The following is a 24,912-nucleotide window of genomic DNA, read 5'->3' on the forward strand; positions in this document are numbered from 1 at the left end:
ATGTGCAAGGAGTGTGCCCCATAAGGAGAGTTGCCCCGTGCAAAAAAAGCACAGCCCGCCCAGGAGTGGTACTGCACACATGGAGAGCTGATGCAGCAAGATGATGCAACAAAAAGAGACACACATTCCCAGTGACGCTGACAAGAATACAAGCGGACACAGAAAAACATAGCAAATGGACACAGAGAGCAGACAACGGGGGGTGGGGGGGGGGGGAAGAGGAGAGAAATAAATAAAAAAGAAAAGGTAGATGGGAGCCCAGTCACTTAAGTCACACCTGCTTCCCATGTGCAGGTATTTTAGAGATGGGGTTAGCCTCGATGATCACTTGACGTTAAGTAAAGGAGAGTCCTCTCTATAATGTGAGTGGGCCACATCCAGTCGGTTGAAGGACTTAAGAACAAATAACTGTGGTTTCCAGAACCACAATGCTGCCTCAAGGCCATACCCTCTACTCTTTGAGTTTCCAGCCTGCCCTACCGATTCTGGACTGAAGACTACAATATTTCGCATACTGGAATTACCTTGTCCTGTGGAAGTTGGACTTGTCGGTCCCCACCATTGCCTGAGGCAGTTCCTTAAAAGAAATCTCTCTCCCTACACACACACACACACACACACACACACACACACACACACACACACACGCACACACCCCTATCTCTTCTATTGGTTCTGTTTTCTGGAGAACCCCGGCTGCTGACCAATACATGGATCAAGAAACACAGTCTTAGAAGAGCCAGGAATAGCTGCTATCTACAGCAGGGGAAGCATGGAGAGATTGAGAGGTGATGAATTTTTTGTTGTTTATTATTACTGAAATAATGAAAATGCTCTAATAACGAAGTGATGAATGCATGACTATGTGATGATACCAAACATCATTGATTGTACACTTTGGATGGAGTGTAGGCTTTATTAATATGTATCAATGAAATTGATTTATTAAAAATAAAATAAAAAGAAAGAGTCTTATACCAATGTCCATCACAGCATAATTCACAATTGCCAAAAGGTGGAAGCACCCCAAGCGTCCCTTATGAGGTGAATGGATAAACAAAATGCGGGTTATACAGACCATGGAATATTATTCCGCCATCAAAAGGAACGAAGTTCTGACATATGCGATGACATGGACGAACCTTGAAGACACCATGTTCAGTGAAATAAGCCAGATGCCAGAGGACAAATACTGATTTTGCCTAGATGAGATACCTAGTATAAGCTATTCTCATAGAGACAGATAATAGATTACAGGTGACCAGGATCCGGGGTGGTGGAGAAGGGAATGGGGACACTTATTGCTTACTGGGTACAGAGGTTCTCTGCTGGAGGTGAAGAAAAAGGTGGGTCATGGGTGCTGGTGATGATAGCACAAGACTATGAATGGAATTAATGGCACAGAACTGTATACTTGGATGTGATGAAAGGGGAACTTTGAGCTGTAGCTATGCTACCAAAATATAGTAAAAGGTTAAAAAAATAATAAAAAAGATAGAAAAATGAAAAAGTAAAAAAAAACAAACAAAACTGAATTAATCAGAAAGAAAATGTAATGTGACCAAAAAAAAAAGAGTAATGCTACAAGACGTTAATATTAGACAGAAATACAACCAAAGCAAACTATGCACAGTAGTATATAGTGATATATTAATAATCTTCCAGTAAGTGTAAAAAAAAAAAAGGAAGCACACTCTATAAAATGGCCCAAAGTTCTGTCTCTCCTCTTTCTGGAAGGATCTGACCCGTGCAGGCGATGGCTAGTTTTGGGGCCTCGTGACACCGGGCATGGACAGATTGAGGGAGATGTGGCCGTGGCCACTCCCGTCCCTGAGGCTGAGGGCTGCAGCTCAAGGCAGGTGCAACTCATGGCTGCTTTCTTGGCAGATGGGGGCTTCCGGACACGGGAGGCAGGGATGGGTGGGGAGGTGGTCCTTCCCTGGGGTCCCACCACACAGGCATGGCAGCCCCCGGAGCCCACCCCTCACAGCGTCGCCCAGCCCTGCCCAGCACCCGTCCTCCCTCCGCACTCACAGATGCACTCTTGGAGGGACCTGACCCGCGGGCATGGACCCAGGCTTCTGTTGGGTGCCCAGATCACCAGCACTTGATCGGTTCTCGCCTGCTGGGGAATCTTAGGATAGTTGTCTGGTGGTTTCCAGCTCCCCGAGGGCCAGCGGCACCAGGCCCACCTCTGCTGGCCAGCGTGATGCCACCCTGTTGGGGGTCCTGTCCTGGGTTTCTGAGGCAGAGTCCAACAGCACGGGGCCGCAGCTCCTCCTCGCCCCACCTAACCACTCCCTGCCTGTCCTCAGCTCCGGGAGGACGACCAGGGCGTGGCGCTCATCTCCGTTTAGGTATGTCCCCACCTGGACAGAAGGCAGCCCAGGGCCACGCCACGTCCAGTGAGAAAGGCTCGGGCTGAGATGGATGGGTGGGACGCAACAGGGCTACCTGGGCCCAGGCCCACCTGGCTCTGGGCTCCCTTTCCAAGGCAGGGCTGGCACCAGCAACCAGCACCAGTACCTTGGGAGGAAAAATCAGGAGTGGGGAGAGGACAGATGGGGAGGCTGGGCATGAAGGGAGAGGGAGGGGGAGGGAAGGGGAGGATCAAGAGGAAACGATGGGGAGGGAGGGCCAAAGATAAAGGGGGAGGGCTGGGGATAAAGGGGGAGGGCTGGGAGATAAAGGGGGAGGGTTGGGAGATAAAGGGGGAGGGCTGGGGATAAAGGGGGAGGGCTGGGGATAAAGGGGGAGGGCTGGGGGATAAAGGGGGAGAGCTGAGAGATAAAGGGGGAGGGCTGGGGATAAAGGGGGAGGGCTGGGGATAAAGGGGGAGAGCTGAGAGATAAAGGGGGAGGGCTGGGGATAAAGGGGGAGGGCTGGGGGATAAAGGGGGAGAGCTGAGAGATAAAGGGGGAGGGCTGGGAGATAAAGGGGAGGTCTCAGGAAAGGAGGGGATGATGGGGGGCGGCTCTGGGAGGGAGGGGGAGGATAGGGAAGGCAAGACAAGCCAGCCCACAGGCTGCAGGGGCTTTCTCAACCGGGGGTCCTCAGGCGGGGGGTCTTCTGTGCTGGTGGGACCCTCCAGGCAGGCCCTGAGGCTACTCCTTGGGGCTCCATCCCAGCCCCGGGAGCCACATCTAGGGGAACCCAGCCGGCCTCCAGCCCGAGTGGGAGGCGATGCAGTGCCCTGGGGGCCGGGCGGCTGGCCAGGGGGAGCCCTGGGAGACCAGAAGCCGTGGGCTGGCAGGACTCGGGCCCACGGGCAGTTCCCCAAGGGCCAGATACCTGGTGTTGAGTTGGGTGGACTGGTCCCCTGCCCTGTCCTGGATTCTAGTCTCCACCCCAGTTCGGCCTGGTCTGAAGTGAAGGGAAGGCCAAGGCCCAGCACTGGACAGCAAGGCCACGCCTAGGCCAGTTTGGAGCCAGGAGGGAGGGGCTGGCCCCACAGACGCTCAGGCCACGCCTCCGGGACCCAGAGGCCCCAGCTGTGCCAACTCCCATGCCATCTGGGTGGGGGATATACCCACCCAGGGGCTGGCTCTGCTGGGAAATGTGCCAGGTGGGGAGGCCTGGGACTGACTAGGGACAGGGCACCGACACTGCTTCTGGGCATCCAGCAGCAGCTCGGCCCACATTCTCTCCAGGCCCATCCCAACCAGGCTCCAAGAAGGCGAGGAGGGCACCCATGGGTGCTGACAGGGAGGGTGGGGAGCTGGCAGCGAGGCAAGGCGTGAGAGAAGTGGCTCTCTGGGGACCCGGGGGGGAGGAATCCGCCTGGGCTGCATCTGGATCTGCGAGGCCAGGGGGCGTAAAGTGGCTCCCCAGGCAGCCAGGCCCACCCCCGGCCTCCCAGTGCAGCCGGAGCTCAGTGGCTGCCAGCTCCTTGCAATACCTACTCGTAAAAACCAGACATCGCATGCGCTTCCAGGGAGAGACATGAGCTCCTGGCGGGGGAGCTGCACGGAGAGCACCCCCTGACCTGGGGGTGGGGGTGGGCGGTGTCTGTGCACACGGGGCCTGAACATGGGCTGGGGAGCTTGGCGACAGTGGGTCTCTTGAGCTGGCACAGCTGCCCAGTCGTCCCCGGGCATGCCCTTTGCAGGCTCCTGGAAGGCAGCTGGGCCCTCAGTGGGTAGGAGGGGGCAGCCTCCTTCCTGCTCCCAGGGCCTGCTTCTCCATTCTCCCAGAAATCTTCAGAGCGGCCCGGAGCCTCTCCACCTGAGCTCAGGCCCCATGGTCAGCACTGGCTGCAACCCAGGTAAGGCGAAGCCCGTGTCCCGAGATGCTGAGTGACAAGCAACAGCAGGGATTTTACCGTGCTGCCTGGCACGGGGTGGCTTCTCACAAGGGCGACTCCACCTGGTGGGCCCAGCCGCAGCACAGGGTGATTATACACTGTGCCAGGTCTCCACGGCAATGGGAAAGCACTGGCTGCAGAGGAGCAGGGTGGCTGCCTTAGCTCCTGCCATCAAGGGGCAGTCCCCAGTAGGTCATCAGCCGCCTAGAGTATGGGGTGGTGGGCAGCCCAAGCATCTCAGCTGCCTCCTGGAAGCTGATGTCCCCTCCTCACCCCATCGTCAGTCCCCAGCCCCCTCCTCAGGGACCCCTCCGAGCCCTCCACTGGTCCTCAGTCTGGCCCCTGGTAACTGCCTGTCACCCCTCGTCTGCGGGACCTGGCAGGCCTGGGACGGTGAGGGACCCTGGGGGAGGGGGAAGAGAAGGGGGGGTTGACAGCCAGGGGTAGGGTGGCCCACCCCCTGCCAAGTGGGAGAGGGAGACGGAGGGGAAGGCTTGGGCCCTGGCGGCAGCCCCCCACCCGCTCCCCTCCCTCCTGCGTCATTGCGCAACCTGAGCCACAGGCAGAGCGTGCAGGCCGTCGCGGGGGTAATTGCAGGTTACACGGAACAATCCAAGGAATTAAAATCATATTTTCATTGCACCATAAAAACATGCGCGGGCGGCGGGAAGGCGCCCGGGGCCAGGTGGAGAGCACCTGGCCTGTGGCGCTCCAGCCCCGCCTCCGCCCTCCCCGCACACCCTCTGGTGGGGGGGGCGGGGCTGTCGGCAGCAACTCCCTCCCCCTTAGCCAGCCTCCTCTGGGAAGGGGGGGCAGGAAGAACCCCAGGGACCCGCAGGACAGGAGCCGCCACCCACCCAGCTCCTCGGATCTGTTCCCCCTGGAATTCATCGGACTCACTAGACATGAGTGTCCCCCTGGGGTCCTGCCCTGACACCACGGGGGGAGGGTCCTACCTGAGCCCGAGGTGGGCGCCCAGCGCCTGCAGATGGGCCGAGGGGGGTGGTTACCGCTCCCCGCTTACCAGGAGGCATCAACCTGGTGCTGGGAGCCAGGTGGGGCCTCGGGCGGCAGATGTGGGGGTCCATCCGCAAGGCTCTGTTGCCTCCCCAGGCCGGAGGTCAGGCTGGGGTGGGGAGGCAGGGGCAGGACCCAGGGACAGCCGCTTCCCTCCTGGGCACTGGGTGTGGCCGGGCTGTGGGTGGCACGAGGACACCCCAGACGCCAGGGGAGGTGAGCGGAGGGGTGTGGGTGGCTCTGGCTGCCATGATGGGGTGGGCAGGGGGTCCGTCTGATTTGCACCGAGTTTCCCACGCTGGGCTGCATGATATTTTACAACCACAAAATTGTAGCGATTTGCTCAGAGTTTCCCTCAATAAACTGCGTTATTTTTCATAACCACGAAAAGCAACAGATGGTGATGGAAAAATTTTGGTGGTGGGTGGTGGTGATGGTAGCACAACGCTGTGGATATTGTTATGGTGAATGGTGAAAATGGGAACTTCTGTGTTTATATAGATTCCAATAAATATGAAGGACGGGGAGCAGATGTGGCTCAAGCGGTGGGACGCCTGCCTCCCATGTACGAGGACCCGGGTTCAATCCCTGGTACCTCCTAAAAACCAAAACGAACAAAAAATCCAACTTTCATTGGGGAGTGAGTGCAGCTCAGTGGCTGAGTGCCTGCTTCCCATGTACGAGGTCCTGGGTTCAATTTCCGGTACCTCAAAAAAAAAAAAATTAAGGAGAAAACAAAAAAGAAAAGGAAGCCATGGAAATGTTCCCTGGTTCCCGGTATGGCCCCTCCTGCAGGTGCCAGGACACCCTGGGGTGATCCAACATCCGCAGATGCGTGCCCTTTGCCTCCAGGGCCCGGAAACCCTGGGGCCTGGTGAGGCAGGGCCAGCAGGGGGGCGGCTCCGAACGGCCTCTCGTTGCAGCTGGGGCGCGTCACCAGCCGAGCGTTAAATGGGACGTGCGCTGCACTTGTCCAGGGCACCAGCCCAGCACTTGGCATCTTAATTGGGCGTCTGAGTGCTCCCCGTGCGTCGAGCTGTCTTAGGGCGTCACTGGGCCCATTAAGGTGGAAAGACATTCCTTTGTTCGCTGACAAGTAGGGTCCTATCCAAGGCTCCCGGGCCGGCAGACTAAGTGATGTTTTCTTTAGGAAGACACGGGATTAGCCGCCACGAAAGCCCCAGCACAATGCGGGCCCTGCCCGCCCGCTGTCAGCGCCGTCTCCCTGCGTGGTGACTGACAGCCGCGGCCCCGTGCTGACGGGTTCCCCGCGGCCTGGCAGCTCGAAGGGCCGAGTTGGCGTTACGACTGGCTGACACCCTGACTTTGGGGCCACCAAGGAAACGTCACGAGCGCCTGGCGCTCGAGGGACCGAGAGCCTCGCGCCAGCTCCCGCCGCTGCCGGGCTTTCAGCCCCTCTGCCACGGCCGTGCGCAGACCCCGGGGGTGCCCCGGGCTGAGGGCTCCAGGGGAGAGGAGGGCCCGGGGCTGGCTCCGGGCAGTCCTGGGGGCGCAGTGGGGACACTGCAGATGGAGCCCATGGAGGAAGACACCTCTTTATTTGCTACTGGAGGAACACCAGGGGGTTCGGACGTTGGCAGCCCACAGGTGGGTTTCTGCACAGGTCGTCATCATCTGGCAGGAGGGTGTGACAGGGAAGGGGTGCGACAGCCGTCCCTGCAGGGCACATGGGCAGTCTCCAGACACGCCGCCACATGCTCACCGTCTCCGGGCTCCCCCGGGGAGGACGGGCGACACGGTTCTCAGCATCGCCTAGCGACTTCTTGGCAGACCTGTAAGAGGTGTGGGGGGCGGGTCAGCCCAGGGTGGCCCCCATCACCCTGCAGCACCCAGCCACGAGTCCTTTGCTGGGTGGTCAGAGGACAAGCCCCCCCAGGGAGTCCCTTCTGCCCAAACGCTCACCCCACCCCCACAGCCCCTGGTAGATAGCATCATGGGAAAGCGTGGCGCTGTCATGAAAATATTTTGAAATGATAAAAAAATTTACAGCAAATTTTTTTTTTCCTTCCCCAGGGTTCTTAACCAAACAGCTCTGCGAGGTTTCATGTTCTGATAAGGGCTTCCTTAGGACATCCTTTCTTTGTCCGTATCAAAGGCAGCCTTGGCTCGGGAGAGCTGTGGTTGGTATGAGGCTCCTGGGACCCCCAGAGAAGGCCCAGGGCTTCCTGCTGCCCACGGGACTGCCGCGTCTTCCGAGGGCCTGCTCGCTGCTGAGTACAATTTCCACTCAGCTCTAGGGTGGGGGACGGGGTGGCGGGCAGCACCCGCCCTGGGAGGGGCCATGGACCGGGCTGACTCCCACAGGCTCTGCTCAGAGAGAAGGTAACCAGCCCCTGGGCGAGGGGCACAGACCAGGGAAGGGAAGATTCATTTCTTCCTCCCGGGAAGGGGTTTGGTGATGAACAAAACGCCTCCCACCTCCCGGAGGCTTCCTGGCCGCCCTGCCCTGTCTGGCTTTTGGAAAAGCAGCCACCGAGCCAGATGGGCGGGCGGGAGGCTGTGCGTGGGGCAGCGTCTCCACCTTCTGGGCGAGAGAGAAACAGGAGCCAGATAATCCCACAGGCCTCTTAGCTCAGGCCTGTCCACACCCTGTGGTCCTGCCAGAGCATCAGCCGGCGTGGGGGGTCTTTTTGAATGTGGGGGGCTGGTAATGGATGGACAGAAGCCGGCTGCACTTCCTCGGCCCCGTGCACTGGGCACTGAGCGAGGAGCTCAACTGTTTAGGCAATTGGTGCAGCTGTACCCCGCGCCTGGCTAGAGCGGGTCCCGGTGCGCCCCGCAGCCCACTCCCCATGCTCCAGCCTCAAGTCCGGACCCCTTGGCCCGTGCATACCTGGACCTGGGTCTCCGAGCATTCTGGCGCTGGGGAGCAGCGGCGGGGTGGGGCCCCAAGTGCCATGTGCCCACGGCCCCGGCAGGGCCGGCGCTTAACCTCAGCAGCCCGTCACGGTGGGGTCCTGGCCCGAGCGCTTGGAGATGTGCAGTTTGGCCACCTCCTCGGCGCAGGTCGGGTGGATGCCCACCGTCTGCATCAGCTGCGCGTAAGAGGCTCCACACCTGTGTGGGGAGGTGGGGGGGGACAAGTCAGCGCCGGAAGGCGTGCTCACGGGGGAAGACCTGAGACGTCACCCGGACTCCTTGCTGCCCCTGCCCCCCACCCCCTTTCCTCCATCTGGCTGCCAGGAATACCTGGCAACACCTGATCAGACTCACCACCTCGTTCCACTGTGCAAGAGCTCCTAGGTCCTGCACTGGCTGGCTGGGCTCCTGCCATTGGGTCCCCAGCCCCCTGCCCTCCTGCTGCTCTGAAACCCCCAGACACGGCTCCCCCTGGCCCTCCTGCCCAGCTCAGTGCCTCCTTCTTTCCAGGCCCTGCCTGAACTGTGCTTGTGCCATGACAAATGTGTGAGCAGGGTGGCCTTGGCCAGCTGAGCCCTCTTCTGACGGGAGTCTCCCCGCTCCTGGCCCTCCGTTGGCCCAGCTTGACTCTCTCCTGGCAGCCCCCCCCCCCCAGGTCTCACAGGTCCTAACATCTGACCCCTGGCCTCTGCCGCAGGAGGCTGGGACCCATCTGCTCTGTTTGCTGCCACGCCCCGAGTCCCAATGGGGGTGGGTGAGGGATTGTGGGTGAGGGGATCTGGCCTCGGCCTGTTGTCCCACAAGGAACACTGGGGTGGGTAGGGGTCCCAGGGCTGGTCTCCCCCCACCCCCAGGCCCCTCTGCTCTCTGCCAAAGGGCTCTGGGCTGAGGGACCCTGTACATATTCTGGATACACACATGTACCCCCCCACCCCCATATACTCAGCAGTGCCTACCCACTGTGCACAGCATAGATAAAAGTTTCCAATTTTTGCTATTACAGATCAGGCTGCAACAGATGTTCATATATCTTTGTTTCCCCATGTTGATGTATTTGGTGGAGAAATTTCTCATGTAAAGGAAGGGTACGTGCATTTCAAATATGGACAGAAGGTCACCAGTGGGTGGTCCCAGTTCACACCCCTCCACTGACTTGTTTAAATGCTCAGCAGCTTTTGACTGTTTAGTTTGACTTTCTTTTTCTTGGGACTTGCCCATTCATGTTGTCTATTTATTCGCTGGGCTTGTCACACTACTATCATTGTTGTTGACTTATGAGAGCTCTTTGCATATTGAGAAAATCAGCCCTTTGCTGTTGCATTATAAACTGAGGCTGCCACAGATGAAAAGGCCTTTCTAGAAATTGTTCCAAAAGCTGGGAGCAGGTTCTAGCAATAGTGTCAACATGCCAGAGGGTGGACGGACCCAAGGACCTCCTGGGCTGGAGCAGTCTGTGGGTGGGGTTCCAGGAATCACTCACAGCTGCTCACCAACTCCAGGCTGGACCCCGCTTGGGCTTCAGGCTTGCGGGCATCTTTCTGCTTGCTACCTTTGACTAAACTTCCAATGATAGCTTTGGGGCAGGTGCCACGTGAAGGCTGCCTGGTGTCCCATCTCCTGGGCCCAGCCCTTCCCTGACCCCACAATCTGCTCATCTCCCTGACTGGGGCTATGAGAGGACCCGAGGCTGTCCAGGGTGGCCCCAGAGCCACCCTATGGGAACTGCAGGGGAAAGAGCCACCCAAGGAGCCAGGCTGTGGCACGCCTAGACCCTCGGCCCCAGCAGGCCCCTGGCAGCTTCTCCAGCCAGTGGTAGCACATGCCTCTCCTGCCCCAGCCCACCTCCATGTCCTTCTCTGCCCACAGGCCCACGTCCCCCTGCACCCCTCCCCACCCCTAGCTGGCCCCAACACACCCAGTGCTGGGACCACCCACGCACCCTCCTGCCTGGGTCAGCCACGGATGGCTCATCCCTGGTCTGCAAGAGTCCCCACTGTGCCAGCCCATCTGCTTCTCTCGGGCTGTCCTCCTCACCTCTTCAAGGTCTCCAGCTCACCCACCCCCTGGACCCTGCACAAGCTCGAGGAAGCCCCTGTAACCTGACAAATGTACCCCAAACCCTATGATCCCCAAGTTCCCTTGGCCCCAAGACTCGCCCCACTGGCCCTGGGCCCTGCCTTTCATCCCATGGCCCCACCCACCCAGCCCTGGGCACCGCCCCTTTACCCCCAGCCCCGCCCCACCCCACCATACTAGGCCACGCCCCTGGCCCCACCCCTGCTGCTCCTCCCATCTGAGCTCCTCCAACTCTGGGAGGGGACAGCACCCTGGCCATCCACATCGAAGACCCCCAGCCCCTCAGCGGGGTTCCCCCTACTTACTTGATTCCCAGAGCAAATCCTTGCATCACTTCACCTGCACTGGGGCCGAGGAAGTGCAGGCCGACTACGGGCTGGGGTGGCTCCCGCAGGCACACCATCTGAAAGCCGCAGTGTCAGCACCCCTCACGGCTGGGGTGGCGGCAGGTGACCCGGGCGGTGTCCCCACACCTCCCCCTGGGTGGCCCTGCCGGCGGCCATGGAGACCCACGGGGCGGGAGGGCTACGAGACCAGGTGGCCCCGCAGGGGGGCTAGGGGACGACCACCCCGTGCAGCCCGCAGCGCCCAGACCCCTGGCCCCTTCCCACCGCGGAACGCTCACCTTGATGTAACACTGCGACGCGTCCCGCTCGGCCACCGTGAACTCCAGTGGTTTATAGTATGCATGGTAAACCTGATGGCAAAACACCAATTGCCAGGAGCGGGGGTTGTGGGTGCTGCTGCAAAAGTGCGGCTGCAGGCATTTTATAGTTCTGGGGGGCCGTGCTTTCTCAGGTGACGGGTAAGGGGCGTGGCACATGGGGGGACCCAGCACCCAGAACAGGGCCCGGGCAGCCAGGGAGAGCCATCTCCCACACATACAGGCAGCCTGGGGCCCAAGCCATGCTGCCCCCAGCCAGGCAGGGCTCAGCGGGGCATGTCAGGCCTGGAGACCCCTGCTCGGGCCAGGCCCTCCACTGTTCACAGCTCTACCTGGGCCCTGGGGGCTGCCCTGAGACCTCACACTGGTGCATGCAGGTCATCCTGCGGCTCCCTGCAGAACGGATGGGCTCCGTGGGCAGCAGGGCCCTGGGCCCTCTCTAGCATGCAGGAAATGGAGGTGCCCCAGCTGCCCACACAGGGGTGGGAATGGGCGGGCAGCCAGGGGGCCTCCCCTGGGCCCTTCCAGCACTGGCCTGGCCCTGGCCAGGGTGCCTCCCCCGGCCCACCCCTGGAGCTGTTGGACAAAGGCTTTCAGCACCCGCGGAGGGCTCGACAGCCTCTCGGGGGCCGCGACAGAGTAAAAAATGAGCGGGGGGCCCCCACATGTGCCCAACAGGCATTATTAATTAATTGCACGTCAGAGAATATTGTTCTTGCAGAGACGGGCTTGCAAAGAAAACAAACAGAGGATATTTGGCCATCCAACGTCGTGAAACATAAAACAACGTTATAAAATGCCGCGAACACATGTCCCAGGGCGCTCGCGATGAATCAAATAAAAATAGCAAATAAAGTGCCGCGAGCCGGGCGGCCCACCAGCCCGTCCTATTGATGGAAGAGACCGGGACGCTTGGGGAAGGGCAGACCCTGGAGCTCAGGGACTCATCCCCAAACGGCACCAGACCCCACTGCCACGGCCCCCAGGATCTCTCTTGGAGTGTCAGGAAGTTGATGCCGCAGCAAGAGGAAACCGCCGCTCGAAGGGTGACAGCACCCTTCGGGTCGCCCTGGCCACGGGGGCCTGCCAGGCAGGACCTCATCCCAGCCCCCTTTCCTGAGACCCAGGAGGTGGCACTGTCCCCCGTGGGTCCCCGGGGTCCAGGTTGTCAGAGTGCTGCTGTACCGGGATTACCGTGCAGAGGCTGGTGGTGGGGCCGGTGGGTGGGCCTGCTGGAACCCTCAGGCATGGGGTGTGGAGGGTTGCAGGAAAGAGCACAGGGTCAGGCGGGATCTGAGCAGCAGCTCGGCCCGGCCAGAGCAAGAGGGAGCCAGAAGCAGGAGGGTGGCTTCCCAGACCCGGGGCCGTGTGGCCTCTTTGGGGAGAGGCAGAACAACGAGGCAGCCGGGCCCGGAGCCTTCGGCCAGGAAGCTCTGCATGTTGGAGCAGGGTTGGCATCTGACTGCCACATGCCCAGCGGGGGGCGGCAGCAGTGGCTCTGGACACCCCACAGGCGTCCAGAGGTGCAAGCCCTCCCTGGTCTCAGGGGCCTTCTCCAATGTTCCCATCCACATGTCCATTCCTGCCACCCCACAGCCACTGTCTCGGGCTCTGGCCTGCAGCCCGGGGAAGCGGGGACACATCGGGCATGCACCACTGGGAGGGCGAGCCCTACCCAGGAGGCTCCTGGGGGAGGGGACAACCTACCTCGATGTGCTCCTCTCCGTGGCGAGCCACGGCCTCCTCCTCGGACAGCCCCACGCAGCCATACTCCAGCGGCGTGAAGACGGTCGTGGGGACCTGGAGAGAAGTGGAAGATGCCACCCGGGTCAGCGGGCCAGGACCCCAACACTTAGCGGTCTCACCCGCGCTCACTGCTCACGGGGCTGAGCTGTGCACAGCACATGCACACGCATGCAGGCACTCATGAATGCATGTGCACACACATGCATTCTCATACACATACAAATGTGCAACACAGCACATGTGCACAAAGGCACACATACACACAGCCACACACATACATAAGTATGCATACACACATCATACAACACATGCACACACATGCATGTACGTATACAAAGGTGCAACACAGCACACACAAGTGCACAGAGGCACACACACACAATAGCCATACACATACATAAGTATATATACACACAGCACAAAAGTACAAGTACATATCTGTACACACAACACACGTAGACATACACCACCTGTATGTGCATACGACACATTTACATGACACAACAGTACACACAGGCACACATGACCCAACACACACGACACACAAGCACATGCGTGTGTATACATACACACATTCCAACACCCCCATGTGCATATGCATGCACATGGCACACAATACATGCATACGCTCACACAAGCCCTCACTCTCACACTCCTTCAACTCCAGAAGCACACGCCATGGCCCCTCTCAGGCTGGCCCCAGCGTTCTGTACGCAGGTGCCCACTCACATTGTCGTAGTCCATCAGGACTGAGGACTTGCCGAAGAGCCGCCGGGCTAGCAGCTTCCCCGCCAGGATGGCCGTGGGTGTCAGCTCGGGCCGCCCCTAGCCAGAGGACACAGGCAGCGACTCAGCAGGGTGTCTCAGGGGTCCAGGAGCCCCCCACGCCTCCACCCTGAAGGATGCACCCATCGCTTTCCTCTCCAAAACCCCTAGAGACCGTAGCCACCAAGCTGCAGTGACTCGAACACTTTCCCCACTGCCATAAGACAGTGCGGGCAGGCCGCTCCGGCCCTCGGCAGGTCCCCCCATCCCCGTTCTCTCCTTTGCTCCCTGATACGCTGCCCTGGGGAGACGCCTGCAGCTGCGTACAGCCGTGCTCCTGGCGGCTTCCCCAGGAGAGGCTGACGACCCCTGTTTTTGCGCTGGCGACCAGAGACAGCTGCCCCTGCGACACAGCTCGAAAACGCTCTTGCTCTGTCCATATGAACGGGGGCTGGGGCTAAAAATGGGCCCTGAGAACATTCCAGGCTGAGAGCGGGGGTCCCGAGCCTAGACTTTCCCTTCTCAGCTCTGTCGGGACGTGGTCCTGCTGCGGGCCCCTCTGGCTCCAGGATGTGTCCTGCGTCCTCGTCGGGGAACGGGAGGTGGCACTGCCACTGGCTTTCCTGCCGGCGGCTGCCTGGGACCGGCTGCCAATCACCTCCGAGGCAGGAAATGCAGATGTTGTTCGGCATTCCAGAAATGAATAGAGATCGGGGAGATAAACCCGGGAAAGCGGGCTGTGCATTCCACGGGCACTGACTAACGGCGGAAACATCCCGGCACACAGCTCACAATCTCTGAACGATGGGGCCCACCCCATCCTCCCCGGGCTCTTCCCAGTCGCCAGCCAGGGCTTCGCCTCTTCTCACTTCTCTGAACCGTCTTTCCAGCAGAGCAACGTTTGGATTCTATCACGCCTTTGCATGTGCTGTGTGTCTTTGGCGAAATTGCTTGCGGCATGAGGGCTTTATACATAGCCGACGGAACTCCCCCTCGCCGCTCGATGGCCCCGGGCTTCACGGGGTTTGCGTGGATGCGTGGCTGCACAGCAGACGGTGCTTTCTGCCAAGCAGATTGCATTATCTTCGGGTGGAGCATGCACAGAGCGTACACGGGCGCCTGCGATCGGAGAATGCCTGTCCAGACTGCTCACGGCACGGCCTTGCTCTTGGAGATAACACCTGAGCTGCGGCACTGCCCAGAGAAATGAGATGGTCTGCTGATGGTTGGGGGGGGTAGCTGGTGGTGTCCTTCCACCTGCAGGACCCTGGCCAGCTACAGGAGTCACGACAACAGCACCGAGAAGGGGTCGGGAGCTCATGCACGGGAGACCGGCTGAAACGTCCCCATAAGCCTGCTTCGACTCGGGTTAGCTGCAGAGTTCTGCCTGGCCCCTCGGGGGGCTTCTGCCTGGCACAGCTGCTGGTTTTCATTAACCCCCACACCCCCATTTCTGGAGCGTGGCACCCATTTCTGGGGACAGCGTCTGGCAGGAGCCCAGGGAGGCCCGACCATGCCCAGCCGGGCTCCACGTGGACACTGAATGCTCCTGCAGCCACAGCCCAGCGTGAGCAGAAGCTGGCGTGGGGGTGCTGCTGAGGGAGGGACGCTCCGCAGCATCCTGAGAACTGCCGCCTGAGTCCAATTGGCTCGGGGTGTTCCCAGCACACACCCCGCCGTGGACAATCGCTCCCCCTCTCCTGGGCGTGGGAGCCCTGGAGGACCAGGGGCCGCCGGCAGGGGACATCTACAGCCAGAGGGCACAACTCGCTGCCTCCCTATATCAGTCAGCCAAAGGGGTGCTGATGCAAAATACCAGGCATGGGTTAGTTTTTATAAAGGGTATTTATTTGGGGTAGGAGCTTACAGATACCAGGCCATAAAGCGTAAGTTACTTCCCTCACCAAAGTCTATTTGGAGCAAGATGGCTGATGACGTCTGTTAAGGTTCAGGCTTCCTGGGTTCCTCCCTTCCAGGGTCTTGCTTCTCTCTGGGTTCAAGGTGCCTCTCTTCCTGGGGCTTGCTTCTCTTTCCTCTGTGAGCTTACTTTCCTGGGGTGCCAGCTTAAGACTTCGGCATCAAACTCCAACATTAAGAACGCCCAACTTGGGAAGAGGATGTGGCTCAACTGATAAGAGTGTCTGTCTACCATATGGAGGGTCCAGGATTTAATCCTCAGGGCCTCCTGACTCGTGTGGTGAGCGGGCCCACGCGTAGTGCTGCTGTGCCATGCCACGCAGGGGTGTCCCCCGCGTAGGGGAGCCCCAGCACAAGAAGTGCCCCGCAAGGAGAGTCGCCCCATGTGACAAAATCGCAGCCTGCCCAGGAGTGGTGCTGCATACATGGAGAGCTGATGCACCAAGATGACGCAACAAAAAAGAGAAGCAGTTTCCCAGTGCCACTGGATAATGCAAGTGGATGCAGAAGAACACACAACAAATGGACACAGAGAGCAGACAACGGGGGGGCAGAAGGGGAGAGGAATCAATAAAAAATAAATCTTAAAAATATATATATATATACATATGCTTAAAAAAAAAAGAACCCCCAACTCTGTCCTTTGCTATGTCTTTTATCTGTGAGTCCCCACCCACTAAGGGGTGGAGACTCAATGCCTTAATTATGTGGTCCAATCAAAGCCCTAATCATAACTCAATCATGCCCAGGTACAGATCAGATTACAAACATAATCCAATATCTATTTTTGGAATTCATAACCATATCAAACTGCTATACTTCCCGGGCCTCCCAGCTAGCTCTGGTCTGCCCAGAGCCACGCCCTACTGGCCCCTGCAACCCTACCCCCACTTCCTGGATCTCTCCAGCCCTCCAATCCTCAGGCATCTTTTAAAAAAATGACTCATGTATTTGTCACCCGTGACCCCAGGACACCACCTCTGCGAGGGCTGGGGCATCTGTTCCAGCAGTGACCCCAGCCCCCACTGGCTCAGACAGTGCTCCCACAGAGAGGCTGAGCGAACACACAGCAACCCGCCCTGGAGCAGAGACCTGCAGGGGCCTGGCTGGCCCGTTCTCAGACTCGCTGGGCCAGGGAACCCCTGCCTGGGGCCACACCCTCCCCAGACATGGTGGACAGGACAGGCAGCCACTCCCAAAGGTGTTGGGCAAGAGGCCCTCGGCTTTTACCAGCCGCATCTCTTGTTGGGAGTGTGAAGGAGCGTATGAGAAAGTGTGGGGGTGGGGAGCGGTACAGAACTAAGGGCTCCTAAGCCGAGGGCAGCGGGTTGCAACACCCACCCTGCGAGGAGGAAGCCGACGCAGAGGCTCCATGCTGGGCGCAGGCTGGGGGTAGGGGAGTGGGGGTGTGAGGGATGGGGTCCACCCCTCACACAGCTGCCCAGCTTCTGACCCCTGTCCCTCACCCCGCAAAGACGTCCTGAGGCTTCCCCGAGTGCGAGGCTGATGGATTCCGGCTCTGAGGCCATGAACGGTCAGAGGAAAGAGCCGAACCTGCCCAAAGTTCAGAGGGGTAAACCGAGGCACGGGGGTCGCACTGGGTCCAGCCACCAATCCACTCCCAACAGCGGTACTTTTAGGGCACTTTGGGGCCCAAGCTTTGACAGGCACCAGGGGACAGGCGCTTTTTGGGTTTGCAACAGAATTTTCTAATTGCGTTGCCCGCCCCGGCTAGCAGGCGTTTCTTGAGCCACCCTCACGTCCAACCCGCCACATAATGAAAAGCACTCGAAAGGGCAGAGCCTAATGCCCGTTTCCACCCTGAGCATGAGCCCTGATGGCACCTGGGTTGAGCCTCTGTGGTTTAAGGCTGCAGGATGGCAGCCTTGAGAGCTACATACACCCCGGAGGCTGGCTTGGGCGGACGGGGGTGGGTGGACAGGGTGGGGCCCGCGGCTCCAGGGGTGGATGCTGCCCATACCTCTGCCACGTCCCCGATGGCATAGATGTGGGGGACGGAGGTGGTTTCCCGGGCGTCCACCGGGATCTTCTGACTGCTGGGGTTGACACTGACTCCGGCTTTCTCCAAATTCAGACTTGCGGTTTCTGGGACTCGACCTGGAGGAAAGAGAGAGGAAGTCTGGAGAGCTCTGAGGTAACCGTTTGACCTTCACCTTCACCTGGCCTGAACCAGCTTCCTTGGTTTGGGATCAAACGGTTCTCGGAAGGCCTCCTTTGAACTCGTGGACCGTGAGGCAGCACTGAAGGACTCCTGCGTAGCGGACCCTGGGCAGTCTCAAGCGGCACCGAGCGAAGGGCTCCTGGGGGTGTGGGGTGCCAGGTCCCGGGGCAGAGCCCGATCCAGAGGCTGGGTCCTGCTGTGGGAGGGCAGGAAGCAGCCGGCAACCCGGGCCTGCCTCCCCCTCTGTGGGTCTGCTGGGGGCCCAGCTGCTCCCTGTGCACCCCCTTGGTTTTGAACCTGACTGGTGCTAAGGCCTGGGGCTGCCTGGTCAGCTGTGGAGGCATTGACCTGCCTTGACATTGCCTTGGCCCCTGGCACCTCCCTGCCACCAACTTCCTCTCAACGGGGTCTTCCCAGGGCTCGGGGGGGCAATGGCATCCCCTCCGCCCTGGACCAGTCAGCCTAGGGCTGTGCCTTCCTGTCCCTCTGCTGGCCGTACCCACCGGGGTGGACACAGGGTCTCACTGCCCCAGGCAGCTGGGCCAGCCACGGCCACCAGAGCACAGGGGCAAACCTGCCACGTCTCCCCGTTGGATACCCTCTGCCCACCGTCACACACCTCCTTCCTCAGAAAGGCTCAACTTTTGCCAGCCCCCCTGCCTCTTCCGTGACACCCCCCAGCCCCCCCCCCCACCGGCAGGACACCACTCTGATTGGGTCACCACCAGCTTGCAGGCTGGTCCTACCCCCCACTCCCTCCCTCCCCATGGCCCCCTCGTCCCCAACACCAGGCCTACCTCTCTTTTTCCGGATCAGGGACCGCTAACTGGTGAACAATTGTGAGATAAATTCCAATGAGCGCAATGAAAACACTCTTGCTGGGCCAAAGGTCCGCCAGCCAAAGCGAAAGACCCACGAGAGGTCTGAGAAGACATTCCCAGCTCCTCTCATCTCACAGAGCAGGGCTGGTGACCTCACCACACAAAGGCCCCCGGGGGGCCCACGCCCCCAAACATCACGGCGTTGGGGAACACAGTAGGCATGGCCCCAAGGAGGGTCTGGGTGCCTGCTCCAGGTCCCATGCCCCCCCGAGGAGCTGATCTTCGGGCATGCCAGTCCGCGGGCGACTCATCCATGGGAGCTTCATGGAAAACGCCCACTGCCCACAGCAGGGTGGGGTGCCACGGTGGACTATGGGACCACGCAAATCCCAAAATACCCTCCCTGGGGCCGGGTGCCCACCTCCCACCTGGGACCCCGGGACCCCTCAGAAGTGCTCACCACCACCCCCTGTGCTGTGCTTGCCTGTCTTGGGACGGCACGTCCGAGGGGACCCTCGCGCCCCTCCCCCACTGTCCACGTGGCTGGCCCCGGCTTGGCCCGTGGGGGGCCAAGGGAGGATGTTCTGCAGACGCTGCCTGAGGGACAAGCTGGCCGGGATCCCGCAGGGAGGCTGCGGAAAGCAGGCCTCCCAGGCGCCCCCTAACTGCAGGCCTCAGTTCCCCCCCCCCCCCCCAACAGCCCTGTCTTTTGAGGTGCCAGAGCTGAGGGCGATGCCGGAGCAGCGGGAAGCAGTTGGCATCACACCCCATACCTCCTCCTCGGGCCACAGGTGGGCTCGGCTCAGTGATTCTGCTCAAAACGCAGAAGGGCCAGAGGCGGCCGTTTCCCAGGCCCTCTGAAGCTTCTGGGACAACCCCGGCCCCAGTGGACACAGGCAGTGCCTGGGCCTCCCCCCAGCCGAGCCGTCCGCCCAGGCCCCGGTCTTCCCAGAACTCCTCTGGGACCTGCCAGCTCCGGGGGCAGTCGGGCTGGCTCCTCTCCATGCCCCCACCTCCCAGGGGCTCAAGGCGGACCCCCGACGGGTCAAGGTGATTTGGTTTCAAAGGCCCATTTCCCGCCGCCCACAGGGGCCCAGGACGCGGCAGGGTTAAGTGTGAGGCGGGGGCGGCGGAGTGGCTCCAATGCAAACATCTGCAGGACGCAGCCCCCGGTGGAAAAAACCCTAAGCTCCAGCTGCTTTCCCCGAGCTGACAGTCAAAACAGCACGGCCCGGCTAAGCCGCCTTCCTTCTGTTCAGGAGGCGCTGGCTCCAGCCTTCTAATTCCGTTCCTCACAGGAATCGGGGGGTCAGACCAGGCGCCGGCGGCCCGGGAGCCACCTCGGAGGCACCCGAAAGTGTGCTGTGGGTGGCGTCTCGGGTCCTGCCCAGGCCTATGGCGCAACGGTGTAGCTGCTCTGTGGATGCCGGGCCCTAAAACCAAATGTATCCGGGATATGCATGAACCCACAGGGTAGGCCTGTCAGCGCAGCTGGCATCTTGCCCCTGGGAGAGGCGGCTGGGGGGCCGGGGTGGGGGGTCGGACCTCAGGACACAGCCGGGCACCGGAAAACCTGGGTTTTGGGGAAGGTGCTTGGAACGTGCTGAGCCTCAGTGTGTATGGCAGGGCTGGGCCGAGGGGAGGAGGGGGCTGAGACACACAGAGAGAGCTGGTCAGGGGGCTAGGTGCCCCTTCACGGCTGTGCCCTCTGACTCCCCTGGTCCCCCAGTGCTGCGGAGCATGGCACACACCACAGGCCCACGCCCTCATGCCAACGGCTCTTTGCACCTGGGGACGAGTGTCCAGGCTGGGCTGGTTTCTGGGGCATCTGCTTGGACCCCCAAAGTGGAGGCCAAGTGCATTTTCGTGGTAACAATGGATCTTGGAAGGGCTGACAACAAACTCACCCCGCAGTTTCAAAGGAAACATGCCTCTTAAAGTAATGACGTGAGAAGATGTGATGAGGCACGGAACAAGGGAGGCCTCCAGGGTCTACTGCAATCTCGGGGTTCTTTACGATGCAGGAGTTACGGCTGCTCTGCATAGAAGTCCAGAAGGTGCACGGGGAGGTGTGAGTAGCACTATTCACATACGGGAACGGCTGGATGCCAGGTGAAAGGGGAGATGGAAGGTTTAAAACCTAAACAGCATGGCAAGGAGCAGCTAACGTGAGGCAGGAGCCCAAGTGGTGTTTCCAGAATGGACAGCAAGCGAAGAGAGAGAGATGATATAGCAGTCTCAACATCAAGAGCTGCTGCATAGGGAAGTGGATGTAGCTCAAGTGGTTGAGCACCTGCTTCTCCTGCATTAGGTCCTAGGTTCAATCCCTGGTACCTCCTGAAAACAAATGACCAATGGAAAAAAACAACTCTCCTTGGGGAGCAGATGTAGCTCAGTGGTTGAGCGCCTGCTTTGAAAAAAAAGGACTACTGCATGCATTGAAGATATGAAGTTGGGTTGGGGGCCCGGGTGAGGAAGCCAGAGTGGGCAAGGGATCCAAGCACCCACGCCAAAACCACGTAACAGGCACATAGCTAGGGCCTCTCTGAGCCAATGACCTGGGTGCTTCCCACAGAGCAGCCTCAGAGGGCAGGGGGCACCCTGGAGGGGGATATGGGGGCCGCAGCTGCTCAGTCAGTGACCTCAGACACGCCTGTGGCCCTCTGGAGCTCCATTTCCTCCTCTGAGTGTGTTACGCCTCCCATAGGCACTGGGGACCCCCACCCCTGGCTCAGCAAGTGACGCCAAAAACAAGCCCCCCAAAATGGTGGGGAACTGGGGTGATGGGGCGGGGGACAGGAGCCTGCAGCTGACCAGTGGGTGGCACCCAGGCCCAAACCCAGCGGGGAGCGATAACAGGGTGAAAACCAGATGTAGGTGACGGTGCCAGAGTCACCTCCCCTGAATGTCGCCGTTTATGAATACTCTAAAACTATGCACCACTGTGGTTAATTTGGGGGAGTGGGAACCCCGCCTGCAGTCCATGTTTGCATCCTATTTTTCCATGGGTGTTCTCCCGCCCAGCCTATGGGGTCTTCACGGCCCCAGCACGTTGGAAGGACCCAAGCTGGGCTCCCAGGGCCCAGCCCTTCCGCACAACCCAGGGTCTGCTGGGGCGTGGGGGTAGCTTCTGCTTCCTTCATGCCCAGGAACCACCGGGAGAGAGGCCGCGGCACGCCGGTCCCCTGGGTGGCGGTTTATTTCCTTCAAAGGAGGGACGGCCGGATGACACACTGGGCAACACAGCCAGGATGTCACCGTTCTTGGACTCGCCCCCAGGGCCATTTTGCATCTGCACTTTTCCCTGTTTTAAGTCCTTTCGGCCCCATCGCCATTGAGCGTGTTTCCTCTGGTGTGAATTGCCAGATCAACCTCTTCTCCTTTGTCTATATAAGTCTTCGTGATTTTCCTGCCCTGCAAGAGCCTTCCGCATGAAGAAACGTGACGACGGTTGCTCGATTGTCTCTTCTGCAGATGACAGTGGCGTTTTTGCCATCTGAGGTGTGAATGTGCTTCTTCACCGCCTCCTCGGAGGTGATGTGGACGGCGGTGCATGGAGGACCCCCTGCACCCCTGGCCCGTGGAGCCACTTCCCACTCAGGTACGGTCTCATTGGCTGGCTGGACTGCCTGACCCCTCCTCTGGCATCCCCGAGCCCCTCCTGCCAGCCCAGACCTCACGGTGACTCTAAGGTAGAGCAGTCCCTTCCACCCAGCCCCAGACTTCCCAGGACACCATGAGGGACCCTGCGTGGACAGCAGGAGCCACGCTCAGCCCGAGTGCGCCCGGCAGCCGGAGCCAGGCCGCCCGCCTCCAAACGCACTGGGAGGTGTCCCAGCTGCTGCCGTGGCCCAGAGGCAGGTGGCCGGCCACCATGCTCGCCCTGGCCAGTCAGTCTGCCCTCCACAGAGGGCCGAGAATGACCTCGGCAGCTGCCCGTGGTCATTGTTACCTGCTCTCCTGGGCAGGGGGGACACCGGCCGGCCGGCTGCATGCAAGATTTCCCAGCCCTCTTTCATCCGGTTGCAGGGAACCGGCATTCCCCTCCGATTTCACGGCTGCCCGGAGCACATGTTAGGATGAGTGAGGGACAAGCCGTGTAATGAGGTGGGATTTAAGTACCAGCAGGGGTATGACAGGGGAATGAGGGCCTGAGATCCAGACAGAGGCAGTCAAGTGGCAGAGGAAGCAGCCAGAAGCTTCTGAGCCCGGGGGGTCCGAAGGTGCAGGAGGCAGAGGCAGCCCAGGGTGGACGGGGCGCTCCCCTGGCCACATGTGGCTCTGGCATCAGCACCTCCCGTGGGGCAAGGTTAGGCCGGCTGGGGCCTTTGGACCAGGCACAGCAGGGATGGGGGTCTTACTCCTTCAGCACCTTAGTTTCAACTCTTGGAGGCCTCTTCTCCCATGTATGATGTGTCTTGCTTCATCGCTGAGACTTAAGGGAAAATGGATTTGAGTGGCAAGAGGCTTCTTTGGGCCTTTCATTATAGAATGCGAGGGTCCGTGGGAATGGCCCCTTCTGGACAAACTCCCGGCCCCACCACAGCTGTGAGTCCCCCATGCCACCTGATGGCTGTGCGGGCCTAGCTGGTGCCCAGGTTTGTAGGAGGAAGGGAGGGAGGAGCCCCTGGGCTTGAACGTGACCCGAGGCCACCCTGGCTCCTCGATCCCCGACTGCTCCCTGGGACCCCGGGCGCCCACTGTGTGTTCACCCAAGAGGTGCCTCTGCCCATGCTGGCCTGACCCACCTGGGGAACTCCTGGGGGTTTCCGCTGCTATTGTTTTTCCTCTGGTGTGAATCACCAGGTCAGCAAGCACATCAATGGCGCGTAACAAAAGCTCCCGTTGTTGCCTAATGTCCCGACCACCAGCCCCAGGCGGAGGTGGGGGTCCTCTAGCTCAGCTCACCTGCAGCTTGGCCCACGGGGACCCCAGACGTCACCCCGCTCTGTGGCATGGTGACTGATGCCCTAATGTTTATATATAGGAATATGTCTGTTGGTTGGCGATTCTGAGAGTGCTGAGTCTGATATTTAGGAGGCAGTGTGCGGTGCTGGCTAATACTTGAAAGAAAGTTCCCATTGAGCTCTGTGAGAGCTTTCAGAAAATGGTTTGTGCTAAGTTCTGAGCCGGATAAACACTGAATTTGACGGGCCAACTGGGACCCAATGGCCCTGCAGGAACTGCTGACCTGGCCTCACCTGCTCTGGCTGTGGGGACCCTTCAGTGCCATGGAAGCCGCTTTAGGGCCCCCAGGGGGCTCAGGGGCTGGCAGTGAGCCAGGGGAGCCTCTCTTGCTGTGGCCCCTGCCTGGATCACCCATTACTCCAGAGCTGAGGGGGCCGGGGCCTGAGCCCTGCAGCCTGGTGGGGAGACCAGCACCTACCCACCAATGTCCATTTCCTTCCCTCCAAAAAAAAAAAAAGCACTCAAGCAGATCTCGGTCTCTCTTTTGGGCTTGACAATGACAAACTTTAAAAGAATTACCGGCTGACATTTAAAAAGCTTCGGGAGAAGCACTTCCTGTTCATCTCTGAGGGCAGAGCGTGAACTTGCTCAGGGGCGGCCGTGCTCCATCTCAGCAACGGGCGGCTCAAGGGTGTTGGCAAAGCGGCCGGGCGAGGGTGGCCCACCGGCCCGAGACCCCCCTTCCCGGGAGGAGGCACACAGCCAAGCACACATTCCTGCAGCTGCGGCCAAGATGCCAGGCTGGAGGGAGGGGTCTCCGGAGAAGTAGGGTCTCCCAGGGAGGGACGCCCTCCCCGGCCCCTCTCCTGCTTGGCAGCAGGTGGGGCAACCCACAGGGGCGAGCATGGGAGGAAGCGGCTCCTCCAGGCTGGCAGGGGCTACCAGCCAACTTAGCCGAGCATCGAGGGCTCCCATGGAAAGGGGAGTGTGCGGTCCCAGGGTCACAGGGGAGGTGGGTGGGCTGAGGGACGCCCGTGGCCTGCAGGCCTCATGGTCGGGGCTCCACATGGGCGGCCCCTCACCATTGTCCCCAACACCACCAGTCTCGTCATGCCAGGGCCCACGCGGTTACGTCGTGGGGGGCGGGCGGGGCGCAGCGCAGGCTCTCCGTGGGAGTTTCAAGGTGGTAGTTTCAAGAGGACAGAAAACCAGGCCTCCAGGGCGTGAGGAGACAGGCGTCTCGGCTCTGGGTACATGCTTTTCAGGGCCCAGAAATGACCCCACTGTGGGTTTACACACAGGGGACAAACTGGCTCCCCTACCAGGCCGGATACAGGGAGAGGAGAGGGAAGGCTTTGCTGGCCAGGGTGCTGGGCTGGGCTGGTCCAAAACGCCCCGTGCGCCCAGCCAGGCCATCTGAGGCAGGGCCTGGGGCTCTCCTGGAGACGGACGGGCACGGCAGGGACAGAGAACCATCCAGAACGGCTGTGATTCGGAGGGTCACACCATAACCCCGGCTCCCTGCTGCCCCAGGCTTTGGTGCAGACACACCCTGCCCATTGCCACAGAAACCTAAACGGAAACTGGGCTCAAACTTAGGCATGTCCGCGCTCGGGCGTCTCCTAAGGCGCCC

General features: G+C 60.2%; 1 protein-coding gene across 4 annotated transcripts in view; it reads right to left on the reverse strand.

Annotated features, from left to right (window-relative positions):
- Positions 1-781: 781 nt before the first annotated feature.
- The window catches only part of TXNRD2 (thioredoxin reductase 2), a 102,796-nt gene continuing 78,665 nt past the window's right edge, over positions 782-24,912 (reverse strand). For 2 of the 4 annotated variants that reach the window (XM_058281845.2, XM_058281846.2), the window contains exons 12-19: positions 17,350-17,486; positions 16,710-16,922; positions 13,416-13,511; positions 12,648-12,740; positions 10,902-10,973; positions 10,582-10,679; positions 8,175-8,398; positions 782-7,113 (exon numbers count right to left, since the gene is read on the reverse strand). In XM_058281845.2, the coding sequence (XP_058137828.1) occupies positions 8,275-8,398; positions 10,582-10,679; positions 10,902-10,973; positions 12,648-12,740; positions 13,416-13,511; positions 16,710-16,922; positions 17,350-17,486 (833 nt within the window). In that variant the 3' untranslated portion in view covers positions 782-7,113; positions 8,175-8,274. The remainder of the gene's footprint in view (positions 7,114-8,174; positions 8,399-10,581; positions 10,680-10,901; positions 10,974-12,647; positions 12,741-13,415; positions 13,512-16,709; positions 16,923-17,349; positions 17,487-24,912) is intronic. The other 2 variants (XM_058281847.2, XM_058281848.2) reach the window with 1 other exon arrangement.

The sequence above is a fragment of the Dasypus novemcinctus genome, chromosome 19, assembly GCF_030445035.2.
Source record: "Dasypus novemcinctus isolate mDasNov1 chromosome 19, mDasNov1.1.hap2, whole genome shotgun sequence".
In the NCBI taxonomy this organism is placed as follows: Eukaryota; Metazoa; Chordata; class Mammalia; order Cingulata; family Dasypodidae; genus Dasypus; species Dasypus novemcinctus.